This window comes from Cavia porcellus, unplaced genomic scaffold (genome assembly GCF_034190915.1).
Source record: "Cavia porcellus strain 051 isolate PalLab524CR breed Dunkin Hartley unplaced genomic scaffold, mCavPor4.1 scaffold_11, whole genome shotgun sequence".
NCBI classification, from domain to species: domain Eukaryota; kingdom Metazoa; phylum Chordata; class Mammalia; order Rodentia; family Caviidae; genus Cavia; species Cavia porcellus.
This window is the reverse complement of record NW_026947494.1, coordinates 36,885,469-36,906,809: the sequence shown is the minus strand read 5'-3', so window position 1 is coordinate 36,906,809 and position 21,341 is coordinate 36,885,469. Positions and strand designations below refer to the sequence as shown.

Below are 21,341 nucleotides of genomic sequence, written 5' to 3'. Positions count from 1 at the left end.
CAAAGTTAAGGGAGGAAAGGTGTATTTGCCTTCCAGTTCATACAGGTTTCAGTGCAAGTTGGCTGGCTCCAAGACAGGGTGGCCATGGCAGAGGAGAAACAGTTCATTGCAGGCAGAAGACAGCAAAAGCAAGCAAGGGACCTTCACAGTTTGTTTTGCTTTGTTTTTTGCCCCCTTTAAATTCTCTTTAGGCTACCAGAATTAAAGTGGGCCAAACCAATCAGTGGGTTGATTTAGTAATCACATGCCCTTAATCCTAACGCCCTTAACTCCTAGCACTGCACTATTGCATGAATCGGTCACACACTCTAAATTCACCCCCTCTGATAAAAACCCACCTATGACTGTATGGGGCTTTGGGAGGACCTCCAAACACAAGTCGTAAGACCATCCATAGGCTGGAACACAAGGGAGAAACGCTGCAAATTGACAAGAGGTGCATGTGGTCCATTGTAGTAAAGCCAATAAAACATACAAGCGGCATTCCTTTGTGAAAAGACTTTTCTAGTGACATGAATAAAGAGGTGTTTTTAGACAGATGTCCTCATTAATTTTTCATAGCAATAGTCAAGATACATTATAGTTGATGGCACAATCAGTATATGAGCATCAGAAAGTTATAGCTCAAGAGAAAATATTACAAATAAGCATATAATTGAATAACACTGCTACAAAAATTCAAGAAAGGAGAGATAGTTTCTGTAAAAGCACAAAAGGGATGGGATTTTAGTAGGTTTTAAAGTTGTAGTAAACCTTAGGGCGGAAAGTATCTGGTGTGCCAGGTAAGTACCTAAAGCAAGTCCATTACCTTTGAATATCAGTACTTAAATGCAAAGTCCTTGTGGTGGGGACTTTTATTCTTTTACTTTTAAAAGCACTCAGTAAATATCAGTTGAATCAAGTTGATTTGTTGCTAATTAAATCTAATATAAAGAGAATTCTTAACTTTTATGTTCATCCATTTAAAATCCTAACCTTTATTTAAACAAAAAAAGTCAAGTATGCTTATTTGAAATTTGAAGGTTGATATGGTGGCAACACACATATATATAATATATATGGTCTAGCACACTGGAAGACCCAAGCAAAAGAATGAAAAGTTTGATTTAGCAAGATCCTGTCTCCAAAAACATAAACAAACACAGTTTGTGAATATAAAAGAATGAAACAACTAGCATAAACTTACTTTTATTTCTTGCACAGGTCTGTTGCTTCTGAACTCGAAAAGATACAGAAGTTTAACTGTATCCTTAGAACGTATTGAATGTCTTGGGTTTAAATTTGGCAAAGAATGATTAACCTGGATTAAGATCTCCTGTGAAGATTCTTTCACATATATTTATACTCTACATTTTATCTGTGAAGGCCTATCTCTTTTTCTTTACAAAAGCTTTCCTTCTGTACATTCTCACCCAATTTATCTAAATTTGTTTTCATGTGGTTTTCTATAATTTTACCCAAATGATAAAGTAGTTCTGTAACAAGGGACAGATTTTGTTTCACTCTACATCTTTTAAATTAAAAAAGACACTACACAGATTGCTTACAGTGCTGTCATCCCTACAATTGTTCCTTCTTATTTTCAAAACAATTCTGTTTATTTGAAGAACATTAAGAAATGTTAAACTGGGCATGGTGACCTGGACCTGTAATACCAGCACTCCAGAGACTGAGGCAGGTCCGAGACTTGAGAGTTCAAGACCAACTTGAACTATATAGTAAGATCCTGTTTCAAAAAGCCAAAAAAAAAAAAAAAAAAAAGTTACTAAGAATATAATTCTTTTATTTCCTCTCTATCCTCTTTCCCTCCCATCCAAACACTTATGTACATACTTTTTCTTGCTACACTGTACTGTGACAATATTCCTTATCTATTGGTAGACTCCATAAATTCTGAAGTCCAAATTCTATTCCAAATTCAAGAGATCGTCCTTGCAATTGATAATATTTTAATATGAAAGCCAGGTGGGGTTTTTTTTTTGTCTTTCCTTTTTATCGGTACCGGGTATCGAACTCACGACTGCTTGCTTGCAAAGCAGGCGCTTATGCCGCTGAGCTAAATCCCCAGCCCCAAAAGCCAGGTTTTTTGAAAATAAAAATATTTACATAATGAAAAATATGAGGGAAAATTCTTTAACTAAGTCAGTGTTACTAGAGAACAGTGATGTCCTAAACTACACTTCAAGCAAGAAAAATGAACTGTCTTCTGATTCTTCAGAAAACCTGTTAGAATTTAATGAGAAGCGAGTATCATTGGCATTGAAAAAAACTTCTGAAATCCTTCAGGATATTGATTATCTTCTATCAAACTCCAAAAAGTGAAAGATGGAATAAATACATTATTAAATTTAGGAGGGGTTTTTCAAGTTACTTTTATAAAATTATTAGTAAGTCTAGAAACTGGATATATTCTATATAGCGGTTGAGAACTGACATTTAATGTTGATTGTATTTTACCTAATAAATTTTTAAAGAACTATCATGAAATTGTAAGTTTATTTCATTTCTTCAGATGAGGACAAACATAAAATTAGAAATTTTTGCTGCTTTTATGTTGTGGAACATTCACTATTAGTCTTCAAGTTTATTTTTTTTTTTTTAGCATGCATAATTATGATTTGGCCATTTCCTGCTTAGTCTCTCTACTCCACAACTATTAAAAAAAATGGATCTCAAAAAAGAAATAAAGAACCTGATCAACATCCATATTTCAAGCTAAGTAAGGATCAAAGACTTCAACAAACAACCAAGTTCTATTTAAAATATGGATTTTCATTTCTTTTGAACATATGAAAAGATTTATACTGCAGAATGTGAAATTGAGAAATGAGGTTATTGAAAAATGCTTTCTGTGGGACACATAAAACTGCACATCTGAAAAGACATCGTTTTCTAATTTTCTGCTTTAAATAAAAGACCAGGCTTTTAAACAAAAAGAAGCAGTAGGAGACATGAGAACAATGGAAAGATCTGGGGTGGTGGTGTCAGAGTTGAATGGCAAAAGTGGCCTCTAAGCTTCTCTCATTCTTGGTTCCTTCCCATTTTAGGCCTCAGCAGGAACATAACTTCTTCAGCGAGGCCTCCCCAACTATCTGAGCCATTAGCCTCCCAGCTCCAATCATCCAGTTTATGTTTATTTCCTCCATAGTACGTGCTATGTAACAGTCCAGCTTGTTTCCTTGAGGTCAATAACCTGTACTAGAACTTCAACTCCACGAAGTCATTTTGTGGTCTTAGCACCACAGTGCCTGGCATAAATGGATCCTGCCTTTAGTCGATAGACTATAGAAAAAAGTAAAATTTTTTTTCTGCTTGCTTTGCAGTAAGTCATCTACCTTGTTCCTAGACTGGGATGTACTATCCTGCCACAGAGATGTTCAGACTGAAAATTGGTCCTTAATATTACTGAACAACCTCTATACTGTAGTGTGACAAGTAAAAGTTATTTTAAAAACCTGAAGAATAAATAGCCCATGAGTCTACTTCTGAGTTTAGATTTTAATTTTCCATGTATTGTGTTGGGGATCAAACAACTTCACGCTTACCAGGCAGGCGCTTGTGCCACTGAGCTATATCCCAGGTCCTTTCTATGTTTTTTTTTTTTTTTTTTTTTACTAACAATAATTAATACTCCACTGCTGGCTTGCTGTCTGACACCTGTTTTCAGAAAACTTAGGAAGAGGAAAGAGTGCCTTTTTGGGCTGGTGGTCATTAAGGCCCAATATGAAGCTCCTGTCTCCTTGGTGCTAAGACAGCAACCCACCATTGTGAGGCAGGGAGATGGAAGAATCTAAGTCAGATTCCGGCGCGCAACTAGTCAGACGAGTTGCTCTGCACCGTAAGTGCAGTAGACACTTCATCTCCTAAACATTCAGTATTGCTGATGAGAGATCTGGCCACGTCGCTGCTGTCCAAGGGAGAGAGAAGCTCTGACACCCATCACCGTCGTTATCAAGAAGTCCCCAAGGGGGCGGTGAAGCGCTACTGAACAACTTCGGGCCCAAGTTTGCCCCGAAAACTCCACATGACGCTGGAAATACTCTACACTTTCGAGAAAAACTAGACTGTGTTTGGGCTATCTCCAACTTCCTGGCCGCCTAGGGCTCCGTGGTGGGGAGGTCTGCGGCTCTGTGAGTAGGCACGGACCAAGTCAAGAACTAAATCCTCCGGCTACACTTCTCATTGTGACGTCCAGCGGGCCCTTTTCGGAGATACGACTGAAAACTCCTGGAACTAACGCGCTGAATTTAACAGTTCCAAGTATCGACGTAGTCCAACTCGGAGTCGGGTCAGTATCCCGGCTGTATCCCCGGCGTCTCTATGGTGCTGGCCGAGGGGTCAGTATCCCCTCTCGGCGGACGCCGCGGATAGGCCGCTCCGGCCGGCGCCCGGCGTCTCTATGGTGCTGGCCGAGGGGCGGGGCCGCTGTTGGCGGGGGCCGCTTGCTTCAGCTGTGTGAACCCGGGGTCCGTACGGCTTGGGCGGCTGCAAGATGGCTGCCGGGCGGGAGCGGGGCCGCACGGACGCTGCATCTCCTTGCGCTCTGAGGAAGGTCGGAGGCAGGGCCCACCCGAAACTCAAGTTTGGAGGTCGGGTTGCGGGTGGGAGGGCCATGCGGGGAGGGCAGGAGCAGACAGGCTGTGCGCCCCCTGGGCGGGCGGCGTCCTGACTCCCAGGGTCTGCGCGGAGCCCGGTTTCTCGGGGCTGCTTGTAGACCGGCGCGTTGCCAGCCTTGGCCGGGCTCCGCACGCTTGGCGCTACCCAGGGCAGGAGGAGGAACTACAGCCAACCATCCCCAACGGGTAGACATCCCTTTGCGCCCCACGTTCTCACAGACTACAGTGCTGTGCAAAAACAGTCCCCGCAGACTCCAGGGCTTTCTGCACCATTGTAACTCGACGCTCTCAAAATTATTGCATCGTACCATCCTTAGAAACGCATGCCTTTGAGAATTTGCCGAGAGTTGCAACACGTCGAGACTAAGAATTATATATTCTGTTTGCAGTGGTGATAGGAACTCCATTTTATGCCCAGAGATCTCATGGCTATAAAAAGTTCAGAGAAAGTGAACTTTGATAATTATCTGCACTAGACATGGCACAAACATTGATATTTTAACATTAAAGAAATTAAATGTGTTTCACAGCAACTACAGTTCAACAAAGTGTACTTTAAAAAAATAATTGTTTGGGGGGTTGTGCTTTTATCTCAAGTTTTTGTAAGTAATTTGTGACCTTAATAGGGAGGAGGGGATATTAAAGCAGAAGATGACATTTACGTTGAGAATTTTTTATTTTAGCAGAAGTAACAGCAGAAATAACAATGAACAGTACATGATAGCATGCAATTAAAATGACTATGTTTTCATAGAGTTAAGGAAAGGGAATTACTACTTTGTATGCTTTGAAGGCCCCATGGTTGATGGCATTTACTTTAAAGGGAATGATGGAGACAAATTTGGCTGGTGTAGAAAGTGGCTTCTGCAAGTCATAGATAAAAATTGGTATGACTGATTGTAATGGTAGAAAAATAATTCTGGATAATATGTTTAGTTCTTTTTTTTTTTTTTTTTTTTTTTTTTTTTGTCTTTTTCTTTTTTATCAGTACCGGGGATCGAACTCACGATCACACACTTGCAAGGCAGGTGCTTATGCCGCTGAGCTAAATCCCCAGCCCATATGTTTAGTTCTTAATCAGAAGATTGTGTATGTGCTTACCCCTTGTATTAGTATAATAAAATATTAAGTACCATGAATACATTAGAATTTATGCACCAATTTAAAAGAAAATTATATTGCACTTAAACTTTTTAACAAAAGTAAATGTGTAAAACAAGCATAAAGCTTAGGAGTTTTTAGCAAGGCTTGGAATCTATTTTATTTGTAGAGGAAAAGAGAAAGTGGAAAAGGAAGAAAAAAGCTTAAGAAAAATGGTACACATAGATGTCTGTATCAGTCCATTTTTCGTTATAATGAAATACATGAGATGTTAGCATTATTTTTTTAAAAAGTTTATATAGGGGCCTGGGGATTTAGCTCAGTGGCATAAGTGCCTGCCTTGAAAGCAGGCAGTCATGAGTTTGATTCCCGGTACCGATAAAACGGAAAAAGATAACGAAAAAGAAAAAAAAAAAAAGTTTATATAGCTCACAATTTTAGAGAATGAAAGGTAAGTCCTCTTAGTTCTAGTCAGTACTTTTCAACTGTATCCCATGACATTGGATGGCAGTAGCACAACTGATCATATCTCAATACAGTGTAGGAAGCCAAAGTGCTGAGTGGGCCCAAGTTCAGGCCATCATAATCTTTTTAATGACAACTACCAAGGGGGCCACAAGAGAACTACCCTAATCTGTTAAAAGGGCAGGCGCTCCAGTGACCCAAGAACCAGTTGCACAAGACCAGACCTCTTAAAAGATCCCAGTACTGTGCCTCCCAATGCTGCCACCCTGGGGAGGCAGCTTCCCAATACATGAATGCTTATGAGTGACATCCAAATCATAGCAGTGTTCTACTCAGAGACTAATTAATACAAGAAGTACACTACTTATGTTACCACTTTTTATGTTAAATCTTTCTCATCTCATCTCACAGATGTTAAATATCTACACCAGAGGGTGGAGTGGAATGCCTTCCAGAAATGTGTTCCTGAAATCACAGTTACACCTTCTTGAAAACAAATAGTACTGTTTTAAATACTGTCGCTGCGTAACATATCACACCAAAATTTAGAGGATTATGACAGTAAACAGGTATTATCTCATTCTTTCTGTGGGTCTTTGAAAGAGTTTAGCTAAGTGATCCTGGCCCAGGGACCTATGAAATTGCAGTTCAGATTTTGGCAGAGGCTGCAGGCATTCTAAAGACTTGATTGGATCTAAAAGATCTGTTACCAAACTCATACATCAAGCAAGTTGTTTTGTAATTTACATTTATAAAATGCAATTGGTCTTTTTTATGTTGTATAATTTGCATTTATAAGATATTTATGTTTTATAATTTACATTTGTAAAATGCATTGTCTATGTGTATGTGTTCCTATTCATAAACTAGTGTTAACTTTCCATCACAATGACAAAATACCAAGACAGATTAACTTAGACCAAGGAAAGGTTTATTTTGACATAGCTGCAGAAATTTCAGTCCAGGGTCACTTGGGCCTCTCTGTTGCTTTGGGCGTATGGACGTACAATATCATGGCAGGAACAAAAAATAAAATTTCAAAACAATAGAATAACAATGATTAATACATTGTGTAATGTTATCTCTAAATTAGTTACTCAGAATACAAGATACCAGCATTTAATTGTCCAAAAAATATTAGCACAAATCTTTCTTTTCAGTGAACTAAGAAAATTAGTAGTATAACTATCTTAATGATCTTTTATGTGTATACATATATTAAATTTAAATTTTTATTAGTACATATTTGCAGTGCATAATGAAAACTTAGCGGGAGTCAGTACATGCACATAACACATCTTAATTCTTTTTTCATTCTTACTCCTCTTTCTATCCGTGCTTCTTTCATTGCTTGCCCCCTTCCCATTTGAAAAAGATCTCTTTACTTGCTATCATAATTTTTTATTTTGGTCTTTACATTTTGGGTTTCTTGTATGAGAAGCCATACAGTATTTAAGCATGTGTGTTTAGGGTTTATTTCACTTAGTATTATCTTCTCAAGGTGTATCTGTATACCTACAAATGATTGAAGTTTGTCCTTTATAGTGGAGTAGTACTCCACTGTATAAAATACCACATTTGTGTTGATGGGTATGTAGGCTCTTTCTTTGTAGTCATAATAGTAAGACATTGAAAATGCCTGAAGTTAATGCAGATCAGTTAGACTGGCAGGTATACTGACTGGAGATGAGAACAAGAACAAACTGAATCCTTGGAGACAAAAGAGAACCTGCATCGGCCTCACAAATTCACACTTTTGGTGCAGTGGATGACCTGCAAGAGCGACACTCTTGACCCTGATACTTTTATTTTGTATCAGGAACTGAACTCAGGACCTTGCACTTGCCAGGCAGGCACTTATGCTGTTGAGCTATATCCCTGATAATCTTGACCTGATGCTCTTCACGCTGGAGTTGCATAAATAGACTCAGGATTTGGAGAAACTGAAAGGGAACTAAAGAAGCTGCTTCCTCTGGGCCAACAAGTGAGATAACAGATGAATGAGAAGACGTGGTGTCCCTGCACCAGCCACCAGACTGCTAGAAAACCATGACTGCTGCTTCATCTCTACTTCAGACCTCATACGTGATGTCCTGTCCCCAGTGCTACACGTAACTGTACTAGGAAGGGAATTCTGAAAACTATAACCCCAATTTTGCTGTGTTTACATTGTACAGAGCCACCAGAGCTTTGGCCGGTTGTTTTTGTTTTGTGACTCGGTTTCCACGGGCATAGAGAATGAGTTGAGAAATGTCACCTTGAGGTGTGCTTCCTCCCAGGGAAAGTAATCTTTCCGGGATGGTTTTGGAGCCGTTTTCTTTTTCTTGGCTCTGCTCTTATTTGCCAGCAGCCTCGCCAGATCTGAGTCAGCTGGCTGACTGCTTCCAGGGAGTTCTGCGTTTTTCTTGGAGACACTTCTGCTTGCTGTCTGCCTTTTGTGGATCACTATTTTCTCTTTGAATGAAGATTTCTTCCTCTTGGGAAAATTTGTGTTGCCACCCTGTCTTCAAGAAGATTGTTTTTTTGTTTTTTACCTTTAGTAAAAGTTAATGGTTTTCTTTACATACATTTTCTGTTTATTCCTTGAATTTTGAGTTTTGAATGTTCATTTTCCTATCTTTGTGATTTCTGATATACTGAAAATATATTTTAGTATTTCTTTCCAATTAGCCACACTTTACAACTTAAAACAGTTTTCAGTTGGTTCTCTTAGGCAATCATTTTAGCTGCAAACTAAAGTAGTTACCTTTTTTCCTTTTGGTAATATACTGATAAATTTCCTTTCCTTTCTTCCTCCTTCATTTCCCTTGTTCTACCTGTTCTCCTCAACTTTATTACACTGATTTAAACTGCCAGAACAATGTTGTAATGACTGTATTGTTCCTAACTTTTAAGGTAATGTTTTTAGATTTTCATCACACTGATTTCTAAATCAAGGGTTTCATGATTTTTGGTAAGCTAATGACTCAATGTTTAGTGAACCCTAAGAATTACCTGGCATTTAGACTTGCTAATAATGCAAATTCTCAGGGATAGATGTTTTACTAAATGCTTTTTAACTGCTATCCTTAACATGCAACACCTCATGTATATCAGATGCAGCATATACTAGTATTTCATTCATTTAATGAATGCTTAGCATTAAGTGCTGAGGATATAGGAGAGATCAAATTAGACAAAGTCCTTGGTCTTTGAGGTTTTGTTTTATCTTCTGAAATGTTTACAGAGAATAAGCACCTGAAAAATATACATGTCTTTTGACTCCAGTAGCATCATTGGTACCTTTGGTTAAGCTTAAGTTTTGGGGGGTTATATAGGCTATGCAGTTTTTCTTTTTAATTTGTTAAAAAGTAATAATTTATATTACATTGTGATTAGAGAATTTCACCCGCTTATTTCCACTTTTTGTTATTGTTTACCTTTTTTGGGGGGTACTGGGGATTGAACTCACAACCTCGTGCTTGCTCAGTGCTTACGCCACTCAGCTAAAGCCCCAGCCCCGTATTTCCACTTTTAATTTTTCTGAAAATTTTCTTGTGACTGAGGAAATGTATGGTTAACTTTTATAAATGTTTCATGGACATTTGAAAAGAATTTGTGTTTTTTATAGAATAAAAAGTTCTATATGTGACTATGAAATAAAATTTGTAAATATATTATTTGGAATATCTCTATGTTTTTTGACTACTTGATTTAATCTATATGTTATACTGCTGTACTGATAGGTGAACATCCTCATGTATAACTTCCGTAACCTTGTTACTATCATATGGATATTATGCTTTTAAACACTACATAGTCAATTCTGCTTTGCATTATGTTTGATATTAACATTACCACAGTTGCTTTATTTTGTTTGTGTTTTCTAGGCATATATTTTCTCATGTCTTCATTTTATATATTAAGATTTTTTGTCGCAGGTGTTTTCTTATGAACAGTATACAATGGATTTGAGACCTTTTGTCTCAGACTGAGTATCTCATGGAGAATTTTAACACGTTCACATTTATTATGGTATTTGGTTTTGATTTATTTGGATTTTGGGAGTGGGGGGAAGAAGAGGATAGGATTTCTTTCCTTTTTCCCCTTTTCTGTCTTTAATTCTGTTCAAGTGTTTTGTATTGTACCCATCCTCAGATTTAGAACTTTAATTCTTCAGTCTTACAACTCTTAAAATGGATGACTGCCACAAAAGCACCATAATTTAGCAAAGTCTGGAGTCCTACAGTTGTAAATCTTTTCTCTCAGACTCTGTAAATGTTTCTGTGCAAACACTTCTCTCTCCCTCTCCCTCTTTCTCTCTCCAGATAATTTTTGACTTGGAAATTCTAAGGATTTTCTGGTTATTTTGGAAATTTATTTTTTTCTTTCAGTACCCAACTCTCATCCTTTAGTTTTCTCCTAAGCCTTGGAAAAATTCTTTGAAAGTATTACGTGCTAATTTTGGCTTTTGGAGCATTAATTCTATATGCTTTGCTTTTGTTGACTTTTTATTTGGGCAGCCAGTCATTTCTTCTCCATAATCTCTTAATTTCGGGTTGCTCCTTTCCCATGGAAGCCTGCTGTTTTTATTATCAATGAAGCATATTTTCCTAACTTTTTTACATCTGATTGGAATATAATTAACAGTATACTTAAAACACACAATTTGATGAATTTTTATGTATGAAGCTGTGAGCACAGTCAAGATAATGAGAGTATCAGTGCCCCCAGTGTTTTATTTTGATGCTTCTCCTGACCCTAGTCAACCACTGATCTTCTTTATGTTAATACAGGTTAGTTCACATTGTCTAGAATTTTTTTTTTTTGGGGGGTACAGGGATCGAACTCACGACCTCGTGCTTGCGAGGTGGGCACTTATGCTGCTAAGCTAAATCCCCAGCCCCACATTTTATAGAATTTTATGTAAATGAAATCATATTATGTATTCTTTTTGTAAAAAAATTCTAAATGAAAACTTCAAACATTCAGAAAAGTAGAGAACAGTAAAATGAACTATACTGCTTCCACAGCCTGGATTTAACAATTACAACAGGCTTAATATGTGCAAGACCCTGAATTCCCCAGTACCACAAAAAAAAATTTAGTATGTTTCCAAATGTTTCATTTAATTTTTTAATTAACAGGAATGTTTTTTTTTTCTTTTTTTTAATCAGTAGACTTTATAAACCTGAGCAACAGGCTTAGGTTCATGGAGAAGTTGAGCCTACTTACAGGAAGTTCACGTACACTGTCTTTCTGCCTGCACATGCTTCCCCATTGTGATTGTTACTGTTACTTTTTGTGGTACTGAGATTGAACCTAGAGACTTGTGCATTCTAGGCAAGTGCTGTGTGACTCAGGTATATCCCAGCCCTTCAGTTTTATTACTATTATTAAGAAGTAGGTTTCTAAATTCCCCAGGCTGCCCCCTGCCTCCGTTCCTAAGCAGCTGGGATGATGGGACAAGCATTATAGTGCCAGGCTCTCCCTATTATTAATATTTGCATTAATGCGGTACTCATTATAATTAATGAACCAACACAGATACATTATTATTGACTAAAGTTCACAGTTTACATCAGGGTTGGTTTTCTGAATTGTATAGTTCTGTGAGGTTTTTTTTTTTTTTTCCTACCAGGGATCAAACTCACAACCTTGTGCTTAGTACCTGAGCTAAATCCCTGGCCCTTTCTGTGAGTTGTAAATATGTACTTTTTGTCTGTTTTGGTCTCTTTTATTTCTTATAATTGGGATTCATCCATGTTTTATGTACATTTTTTGTTTCCTTTTCCACATTCATTGTTCATTCACATATCTAATTTAGAGATAAGACAGCTGTCACAGGTTTTTGTATGCACCTGTACTTTCTCTTGAGAATATGTCAAAGAGTATGACTGGATCATATGGCAGGAATATGTTTAACTCTTGGAGAATTTGAAAAACCATTTTTCCAAGTGATCATGCCATTTCTCTTTGGCACTGGAGTATATGACAGTTGTAGTAGCTCCACATCTTTGTCAGCACTTAAGATTCTTAAATCTGTCTTTAAATCATTCAAATAAGTGTTTGATATCACATTTGTGGTTATAATTTGCATTTTTCTAATATTTATGTTGATGGTATTTTGTTTATATGTTAGCTATGTATATATCACCTTTAGTAAAGTGCTTTTTCAACTCTTCTGCCCATTTTTGTATTGGTTTGCTTGTTTTTCTATGATTGTGTTTTAGGAATTCTTGTTTTGGAAATAGCAGGAAGTATCAGGTATAAGCTTTGCAAATATGTTTTGTGGTGCCTTTTTCCATGTTTCTTTTTTTTTTTTTTTTTTTTTTTGGTCTTTTTGAGGCAGGATTTCACTGTGCTATTTATGCTGGCCTTGAACTCACTTTGTAGCCCAGGCTTGCCTCAGATTTGCTGTAATCCTCCTGCGTTGGCCTCCTGAGTGCTGGGTTTACGGGTGTGCACCATCATGGCTGACTTCTGTGGCTTATTTTCTTGAGTTGTCTTTAAAGAACCAAAGTGTAGATTTCCTGGTGTTCAATTTATCAAATTCTTAATAGATCAGAATTTTAATATTGTATCTAAGAACTCCGAATCACCCAAGGACACAGACAGTATTCTGTTAACTTTCCTTCCAGAAATTTTATAGTTCTGTTTTACATCTAAGTCTATGATTTATTGAGTTAATTTTTCCATACATAGTAAGTGATAGATTGAAGTTCATTTTTATGTTGTTTTCTTTTTTGAGGTACTTTTGTTTTTGTTTTGGTTTTGGTTTGGTTTGCTTTGGTCTTTTGATTCATTATATAGCCCAGGCTTGTGTCCCAGTCACTATGTAGCCCAGACTGGCTTCAAACTCAAACTTGCTGCAGTCTTTCTACCACTACAATCTTCCTGCCTCAGCCTCCTTAGTACTGGGATTACAGGCACAGGCCACCATATCCAGCTCTTGAAATTCATTGTTTTTGCATGTAGATAATGAGCACCATTGTTCGAAAAGAATACTCTTTCTCTGTTGACTTACCCTTGTATGTGTTGGTCATTTTCCCATCCCACTGATTTTGTTGTGTGGATTCCTTTACCATCTTTATACCAGTACCACACTGTCGTGATTACTGTAGCGTTATGATGATAAGACTTGAAGTCAGATAGTCTAAGTCTCCCATCTTAGTTTCTCTTTCTTCATTGTTGTTGTCTTAGGCTAGACCTTTTACACTTCTATATTAATTTTAGAATGTAAATAAATGAGCTGTGTAGGATTTTTATTGTAAAATGGAAGTTGAGTCACTTTTAATGAATCACTTATTTTTTTAGTCTCCAAATTAAAACCAAGTAATACTCAACAAAAATCTTCAAGTATCGCACAACATTGATAACTAACTGGACAAATAAATTCGATAGTCTTTGGCTGGTAAAGACCAAACAGAATTGTTCTTGTCTTTTACTATCAAGGCAACTAATGAATAGAGAATTTATGGAATTGGTTAGTGTTCATAACGGGAGAGTGAGTTGCAGGAAGTAGAGAAGCTCTGAGAACCTGAAATAAATTGGGCCTAAGGAGTGATGTCCTCATGATTCTCTTAGTGATTTTTTCTTTATGATACTCTGGGATTTTATTTTTCTAGGCTGTTTCATATATTGGAGTCTGTAGCCTGCAAGAAACCCAACTTTCCTCAACAGCTGTACTTAGAGAAGTTCTAAAAAGGAATAAGTGTGATAGGCCCAATTTGGGTGATCTTCATCACTTCCTTAGTCACTGTTATAGGGAGACAGGAAACTCTAGAGCATCCAAAGTGTAGGCATTTTGATAAGCAATGTTCCCAAAGGAAGTAGACACTGTCAGAAAATTGGAAGTTGTCACTGAGTAGAGACACAATGGATACCTGCAACACAGTGGACATGGTACCTTGAGGTAACAGATCAGTCAGTAGGCTTTGTGACGTTCCCCTCATACTGTTCAAACTGTTCCCACAGGTTTAACTTACCTCCCTTGGGTCACTTGCCATATTGTATATGACATGTAAGAGATGCTAGTTTGTATCACTTGGTTTTATTTTTGGAAATTATCAATGATATTGTTTTATTAAATATTACATGGCCCCCTATAATCTTCATTAATAATTTTCTCTTCCATTTCAGGTACTAAGAATGAAAGCAAACAAGAAGAGATTGTGTCTAATGGCTTTCAGTATTTACTGACATATTGCTTATGATGGCATCTGAGGCTGAGAAGACTCATGCCTTACTCCAGTCTTGTAGCGCTGAATCTCTTCTCTCCAGCTTTGGTCTGGGGATATTTTGCCTAGTAGCTGAAAGACTTCTTCAGTTTCCCGTAATTCAGCGAAGTGACTGGCTCCGCGCCCTGTCGGATAATGCAGTACATTGCGTCATTGGGATGTGGTCATGGGCAATAGTCATTGGAGTGAAGAAGAAGACTGACTTTGGAGAAGTAATTTTAGCTGGAATTTTGGCCTCTGTTATCGATTTAGACCACTTTTTTGTAGCTAGATCCTTCTCTTTAAAGGTAAGAAGCATGTATGTTTAATTTTTCTTTATTAGGAGCAACAGTTATTTCAGCTGCCTTGTTTCTTTTTTGTTTTTGTTTTTAGTACCGGGGATCGGGATTGAACTCACCACCTCGCCCTTACAAAGCAGGCGCTTATGCCTCTGAGCTAAAAATCCCTGGCCCTCTAATTTTTTAATTGCTTGATCTCTTTTTTTCCTCAGAATATACAATATTATGTATGACTTTTACACTTATGTCTCTACTGTTATTTTTCATCTTTTATATATACTTGAATATATTAATGCTCATTGTCAATCTTTATGTTCAGGTTTTCATAGTAATTTCTTGATTGAAACTTACAGATTCCTTAAGAAGGTTACAAAATTTTCTATGAGCTCTTGCCTGTTTATTACCCTTATTAGAACTGTATAATTATTACTTGAATTATAATTGTAATACCCTTGATACTTAAAAAAGAGCTTGGCTAAATATAAAATCCTTGGCTTGCAGTTTCTTTTCTTGATGACTTTAAAAATGGGTCTTTGGGGGCTGGGGATTTAGCTCAGCGGCCTAAGTGCCTGCCTCGTGAGTTCGATCCCCGGTACTGGTAAAAAGGAAAAAGAAAAGAAAAAAAAAAAAAAATGGGTCTTTGTTCCTTTTTTTTTGGTTTTTGTTCTTGTTTTTTATTGTTTTTGAGAAACTTGATGTTAGTTTAATAAACTTGCCTTATATATTTTATTTTTTTGCTTGGAGGCCTTAATCATTTTTCATTTATATTAATAGTTTTACTAAACGGTCTTGAAGTTTATCAGAGTGAATTTTTAAATTTGGACTCAATATGTAGACTCAAGCCTTTTTATTTTCTGAGTTTTCTTTTGAGTATAGCTTTGTGGTTTGTTTTTTGGGTTTTTTTTTTGGTTTTTTTTTTTTTGAAGGTAGTAAAATACAACAAAACAAAACAGAACAAAGCCAATCAAAACAATGCAGTGAATTTGGTACAGAACTTCAGGGCAGGATACCAGAATAACAGTAATAGGCTCCATAGTATATCTTGTTATCTTCACTATCTTCAATAGTTGTCCATTCAATCAGGTATAGCAAAATCAAACCAAAAGCAGAACACTATAAAAGCTATCAAAGCAGAATATTGAATAGAGCAAGGCTATTGATAAGAACAGAGCAAAACAGTGAAAACAATATTTGCCTTTAAGGAGAAGACAGAAGGAACCCCCCCACATCTGCAATATTGCATACTGTCATCCCCCCAAGAGATGCTCAGACCTCTGGCCCCAGGTCAGCATAATCAACCCACCAATACAAGCATTTAGTTGCTTTCTGTGCCTTAGCTGCTATCAACTCCAGCTGTCCCGGGGATGGGAATGGGACATTTGAATCTTAGCCTGTGTGCTGGGTAGGCTCACAGCAAACGCTGACTTGTTCTCGTCCTGGCCCGCCCGCTCGCTGCTCATTGGGCCACTGCTTACTAGGAGGAAGGTCTTGTTGCTCTCTTGTTCAGCTCCCCAAGTCCCGACATGGCTGGATCTCGGGAAACGCTGGCTTGTCCTCTTCCTGGCATGCCTGCTGCTCGCTCGCCTGAGGACAGCTTTGAAAACTACTGCTATCCCATTCTTTTGTTTTTGTTCTTTAGGGATTCCAGTTATACATGTTGTATCTTTTTTGCCTGTCTTCCATTTCAGCAGTGCTTTCCCTGTTTTTTCATTTTTGTAGTTTTAGTTGTTTTCCTGTGGCTTTTCAGTATGTGCATTTAAACTGTTGTTCCTTAAGGACACTGCAACAATAGCCATTTATTAGACTATTTTTATCTTTGTCTCTATTCTGAGTTTAATTAATTATGCTTAGTTTTGTTTTTGTTTGTTCATGTTTTTTAGTACTGGAAATTGAACCAGGAATGCACGTAGCTACATCCACAGCCCTTTTTATTTTGAGACAGCATTTTGCTAAGTTACCCAGGCTAGACTCAAACTTGGAATCCTCCTACTTCTTTGTACACTCTTAAAGTATGTTTAATATATGTAGGAGTCTTGTATACAGTTTTCTTGTATTTTGTGTAGTTTTTGTTATTTTGTATTCCTTTGTTTATAAGAATGGCATTAAAGAGCTGAAGGGTTTTTATTCTGTTTTCCTCCTACACTAGCTTTATATAGATTAGGTCTGTGTCTTCACTTCAAGATATTACATGAATCCTTTTTTAGAGATAGTCTTTGTTAAGGGAATGCTAGCAAAAGGATTGATGCTGATCATAATTATTGTATATATATAGTTTAAAAGCAAAAGTGGGGACAAGCAGAACAATAATACAGGAATATTATATAGTCTAATGGGGAAAAAGGGAGAAAAGAAGTGTAGAATAAACTCTTTGATGTTGTCAGTAGGTGAGCATAAAGGATACTAGTTTGATGGGAATGACTCTATAAGATTTGTAGTAAATGGTAATCTGCTTTGACAGTGTGTCAGTGTCTCTATTAGATGACTTTCTTTTTTAACGTGGTGGGAACACTATGTGTCCAGATTTTTTGTCCTTTTTTGGTGGGTGGAGGGTCTGGAAACTAAATTTTTTCTTTCACTGTTTTTTCCTTTATCTCCAAAAGGCACCTTTCCTTCCCTTTACCATCTTTTCTAGAATCCATGCATTCAAAGCCTTCAGTCATGCACACCCTCTAAGTCCTTCCTCTGTAGTCTACCAGGATTATTTCCAGGTCCTCACAGTTAGACTGAACTTCCTGTTTCTGGGGCTTTTCATATCCATTTTGTCTTGTCTCTTGAGCACAGTTTTAACTAGCTTGTGCAAGATAGTGCAAGAGCTTGAGAGCTCAGTGTTTAGTGTTGGTTTCAATACTTACAGATAATTGGAAGTGTGAACATTCTTTGATTTCTAGCTAGTCTGAGGGTTTGGGAATTTGTGTAGTTTTTCATGTCTGTCTTATTCTGTAAGTTTTTGGAAGCTATGTAGAGAGAGTCAGATTTAAAAGATCATCACTATCCTCACTTCTCCCCCCCCCATTGATTTCCTTCCCTTTGTTTTCCCTCACTCCTCCTTCCTTCCTTCTTTCCATTCATTCATCCTTCCTTTTTATACTCAAACTCAGGACCCTCACACTGAACTACATCCTCAGCCCTTCTGTATTTTGAGGCAGGGTCATGTAAGTTGCCCAGGCCTCAGCCCCCCAGATGGCTGCTATTACAGACATGTACACCCTGCAGCCAGCTTCTTAGCTTTCTTTTTGTTACGAATTATCTCCCTGCAAATTAGCCTTTAAAGTGGGAACAAAATCTGATGGACCATTCAAAGGTTAAGCAAAATTTCAGTTTCTTCAAGTATTAATTATATTTTTTGCAATGATTTTAAAATGCTTTTTAAAAAGTTAATGAAATTTCTTAATTTTATGGAATTAATCAAAGAATATTTTCCTGGTTATGAGTTTTTCCTAATGCTCTTAGAAGTCCCAGAAAATTCTTTAAAAATAAAATTTACAGGAGGTAGCTGGAATTGAGAAAGGATGTTTAATAAGCATATGGTTACAATTCAATAACTTACAATGTTCCACATATCACAGTACAGTGGTGGCTGACGGAAATTAATTGTGTATTTCAAAATGAATGTTTCTAGCACAAAGAAATGGTAAATGTTTAAGGTGATGGATGTGCCATTGACCCTCATCTGTCCATCACATGTTGTATACATGTATTGAAATGTCACACTTACCTCATAAATATGTAGAATTGTATATTAAACACATAAAAAATTTCAAATTACATACACCATATATTTAGAGTATAAATAATGATCATGTTGTGAGAAACTTAAAAATTATTTCATTTTCCAATGAAAGAATATCCTGCTTATAGTTTTATCTTTTTTGCTTTATAGTTTTGGTGCACTATCCATATTCTGAGATAGTATGTTCCTTACATTTCCAGTAAACTCTTGATATATATCAAAACATTAAGAATCAGTTATGAATTATTTTTCCAAAAAGAAAATAATACCACCTCCTGCCTCTTCCTGTCTCCTACCAGGCTGCTCTGACTCTTCCACGAAGACCCTTCCTTCACTGTTCCACTGTGATTCCTGTTGTGGCTCTGACCCTGAAGTTTGCTATGCATCTTTTCAAGCTCAGAGACTCATGGTGCTTTCTTCCCTGGATGTTATTTATATCTTGGACCTCACATCATATACGAGATGGAATTCGTCATGGCTTATGGATATGCCCATTTGGAAAGACTTCTCCTGTGCCATTCTGGCTTTATATAATAATCACATCATCTTTACCTCATGTCTGTTCATTCATTATGTATCTAACAGGGACCAGACAAAAGCTGTCTTCAAAATATGGAATTCGTATTGATGTCTGAAGTAACTGTATGACTCTTGGAGAAGCACATGTTTCAGGGATGATAATAAAGGGTAGACACATTACAACAAATTTTTAAAATCAAAGTTAGTTATATTTTTGATTTTTATGATTCCTGATTCCTCGTGGCTCAGGAAACAGGTGTAATTTTTAAATTATACTTGTTACACATCTACTTCTCTTCTGTGTCACTCTGGTACAGTATTAGACTTTCACTTATTCTATGACATATTTTCATTACTATTTGTGTTTAACTGGTGTTACTAATAACATAGTTATTAGTATTAGTATTTGTTAGATTAGCATCCAGTTAGTTGTCTGGGGACATACATGGAAGTCCATTTCCTGATGAAAAGCTCAAATTTTAGTATGTATAATTTATCGAAAATTAGTGCTGTATTGTATCCACATTTTTATGACACATGAAACAGTAAAATGGCCAACGTAACAGAAATCATAAATAAGATGTATAGTAAGGGCTAACATATATTCGTTTAATTTATATTGATCCTGACTGAATTTAATTTGCAAAGTACTTCATGGGTTACTGACAAAATCTACATCAGAGTACTTGCAAAGTATATTCATAAAATATTGTAATCAACATTAGTTCTAGGTTATGATTCCAAAAATCAATTTAGGAAATGATTATAATGTTGGCTATAGCTAATTTTACTGAAGTTGCATTTTTTAAGTATCTTTGCCCAAGAACTTCATGTTGGTGTTTTAACTTTTAAAAAATAAATTTAAAAAAATATTTTTTACAAATAGCATTAACAAAATATTGATACTTGAACTTGAGTTCACACAAAAAGTAATGATCAGTAATATCATTTGAAATGTAAACTCCAGATTGTGCCATTGAAACTGTTTTAGTTGCTGTTAGTTTGTTTACATTGTTCTAAAATATTGTACCAGTTAAGTCATTTTTAAAAGTCCTCCTCATACTGAGATACAAAGCATATTTTTTTCAAAATAGTTAGAATTAGGAAAAAGTCTTTGTTTTTTCCCTTGTTCTTTCAGATTGACCACCTGTTAAAATAATTAAACTTTATTAGACAAGGAAAAGTAAATTGCTGTAAACTACAAGTTCTTTGTCACTCTGGTACTGAAGTCAGTGCCCTAAGCGCCTGGCCATTTGTTGTCTTCAGATTTTCTGACAGGTCTGTGGTTTACAATGCTAGTGACTGTATTCCTTCTTCCTTAAGAAGTGATGATGGATGGTTCCAGAAGCAGTGCCTTACCCAGCACAGATTCTTCTTACACATTAAGGTAAGCAGAGTTCTAGGGCTGGGGATACAGCTCAGTGGCACACTGCCTGCCTGGCAAGGATCAGGTCTTGAGTTTGATTACTAGTACCAAAAAAACCCTCACAATTAAACAGTTCTATACATTGTTAGGAAGATTCAAGTTCTTTAGAGAATTATCTTTATTTTTACTGTTAAATTGATTACAATCAGTTATGGATTAGTTAAATATTAGAATCTCAGTTTTCTTTTTTTTTTCTTTTTTTCTTTTTTTTGGTACCCGGGATTGAACTCACACCCTTGTGCTTGCCAAGCAGGCACTTTGCCTCTGAGCTAAATCCCAGGCCCCTAATCTCAGTTTTCAAGAGTGGTAATTATATAATTCTGGTTAATATAGTAGTAAAAAATTATATAATGGAGGCAAATTTAATTAGAAAATTTTTGAAGCATCTGATTTAACAAGTTCATAAAAATAAATTCAATGTCTTGTGTAACTTTGGGGGGGGGGTGGTACCAGGCAGGTGCTTATGTAGTTCAGGCTGGCCTCAAACTCACAACCACAGACGTGCCAGGCAGGTGCTTATGCCTGGCCCTTGTGTAACTTTTTTGAAGTTACAAAACCTTTTTCTAAAGCCAGTGTGGTGGCACACGCCTGTAATCCCAGCTGAGGCAGAAAAGATCGCTGTGAATTTGAGGCCAACCTGAACTACATAGTGAGACCCTGTGTCAAGTCAAAAAAGAAACAAAAGCTCCACCTTTTTTCTATTTTTTTCTTTCTCCAAACAAAAGAATAATGTTCAAACAGAGGGCCACATTGGCATTTTGGGGGTTGTCCAACTTTCCTTTAGTAGAGTAGAAATTTACTTTTACTGTAACTACTGGTTGAAACAGTAATTACAAACTTTATGTGTGAGTTTATCTCAGTTCCTACCTTAACTGTGTTCCCTTGAAAGCTGTGCTTGGAACATCTAGTAAACCAGTAACCAACATCCTATGCCACTACTTTGTTTTTGCTCACAGTAAAACATCATTATGTATCCATGCAACGTAA

The 21,341-nt window shown here is 36.8% G+C and overlaps 2 protein-coding genes and 1 long non-coding RNA gene across 12 annotated transcripts in view; 2 read left to right on the top strand and 1 right to left on the bottom strand.

Moving 5' to 3' along the window:
• Positions 1-2,153, bottom strand: part of LOC134478084 (uncharacterized) — a 22,403-nt gene extending 20,250 nt beyond the window's left edge. For both annotated transcript variants that reach the window (XR_010050461.1, XR_010050460.1), the window contains exon 1: positions 339-2,153. This is a non-coding gene — a long non-coding RNA (uncharacterized LOC134478084). The remainder of the gene's footprint in view (positions 1-338) is intronic.
• The window catches only part of CUNH5orf34 (chromosome unknown C5orf34 homolog), a 38,401-nt gene extending 28,549 nt beyond the window's left edge, over positions 1-9,852 (top strand). For 3 of the 6 annotated variants that reach the window (XR_010050459.1, XR_010050455.1, XR_010050458.1), the window contains 3 exons: positions 1,204-1,244; positions 2,147-4,552; positions 6,594-9,852. Coding sequence is in view for 1 of the 6 variants with exons in the window: in XM_023565253.2 (XP_023421021.2) it covers positions 1,204-1,244; positions 2,147-2,322 (217 nt within the window). In the remaining 5 variants the exon portion in view is untranslated. Of the gene's footprint in view, positions 1-1,203; positions 1,245-2,146 lie in introns of all 6 variants that reach the window. The other 3 variants (XR_010050457.1, XR_010050456.1, XM_023565253.2) reach the window with 3 other exon arrangements.
• On the top strand, positions 4,152-21,341 carry Tmem267 (transmembrane protein 267). Of its 4 annotated transcripts, none has more exons than XM_013152862.3 (3): positions 4,152-4,288; positions 14,304-14,688; positions 18,709-21,341. In XM_013152862.3, the coding sequence occupies exons 2-3, from the start codon at positions 14,374-14,376 to the stop codon at positions 19,042-19,044; spliced, it is 651 nt and encodes a 216-aa protein (XP_013008316.1). In that variant the 5' UTR covers positions 4,152-4,288; positions 14,304-14,373; the 3' UTR covers positions 19,045-21,341. The 4 variants fall into 4 exon arrangements, with proteins under 4 accessions (XP_013008316.1, XP_003470244.2, XP_013008315.1 ...); XM_003470196.4 differs by lacking the exon at positions 4,152-4,288 and adding an exon at positions 4,423-4,552; XM_013152861.2 differs by lacking the exon at positions 4,152-4,288 and adding an exon at positions 4,451-4,589.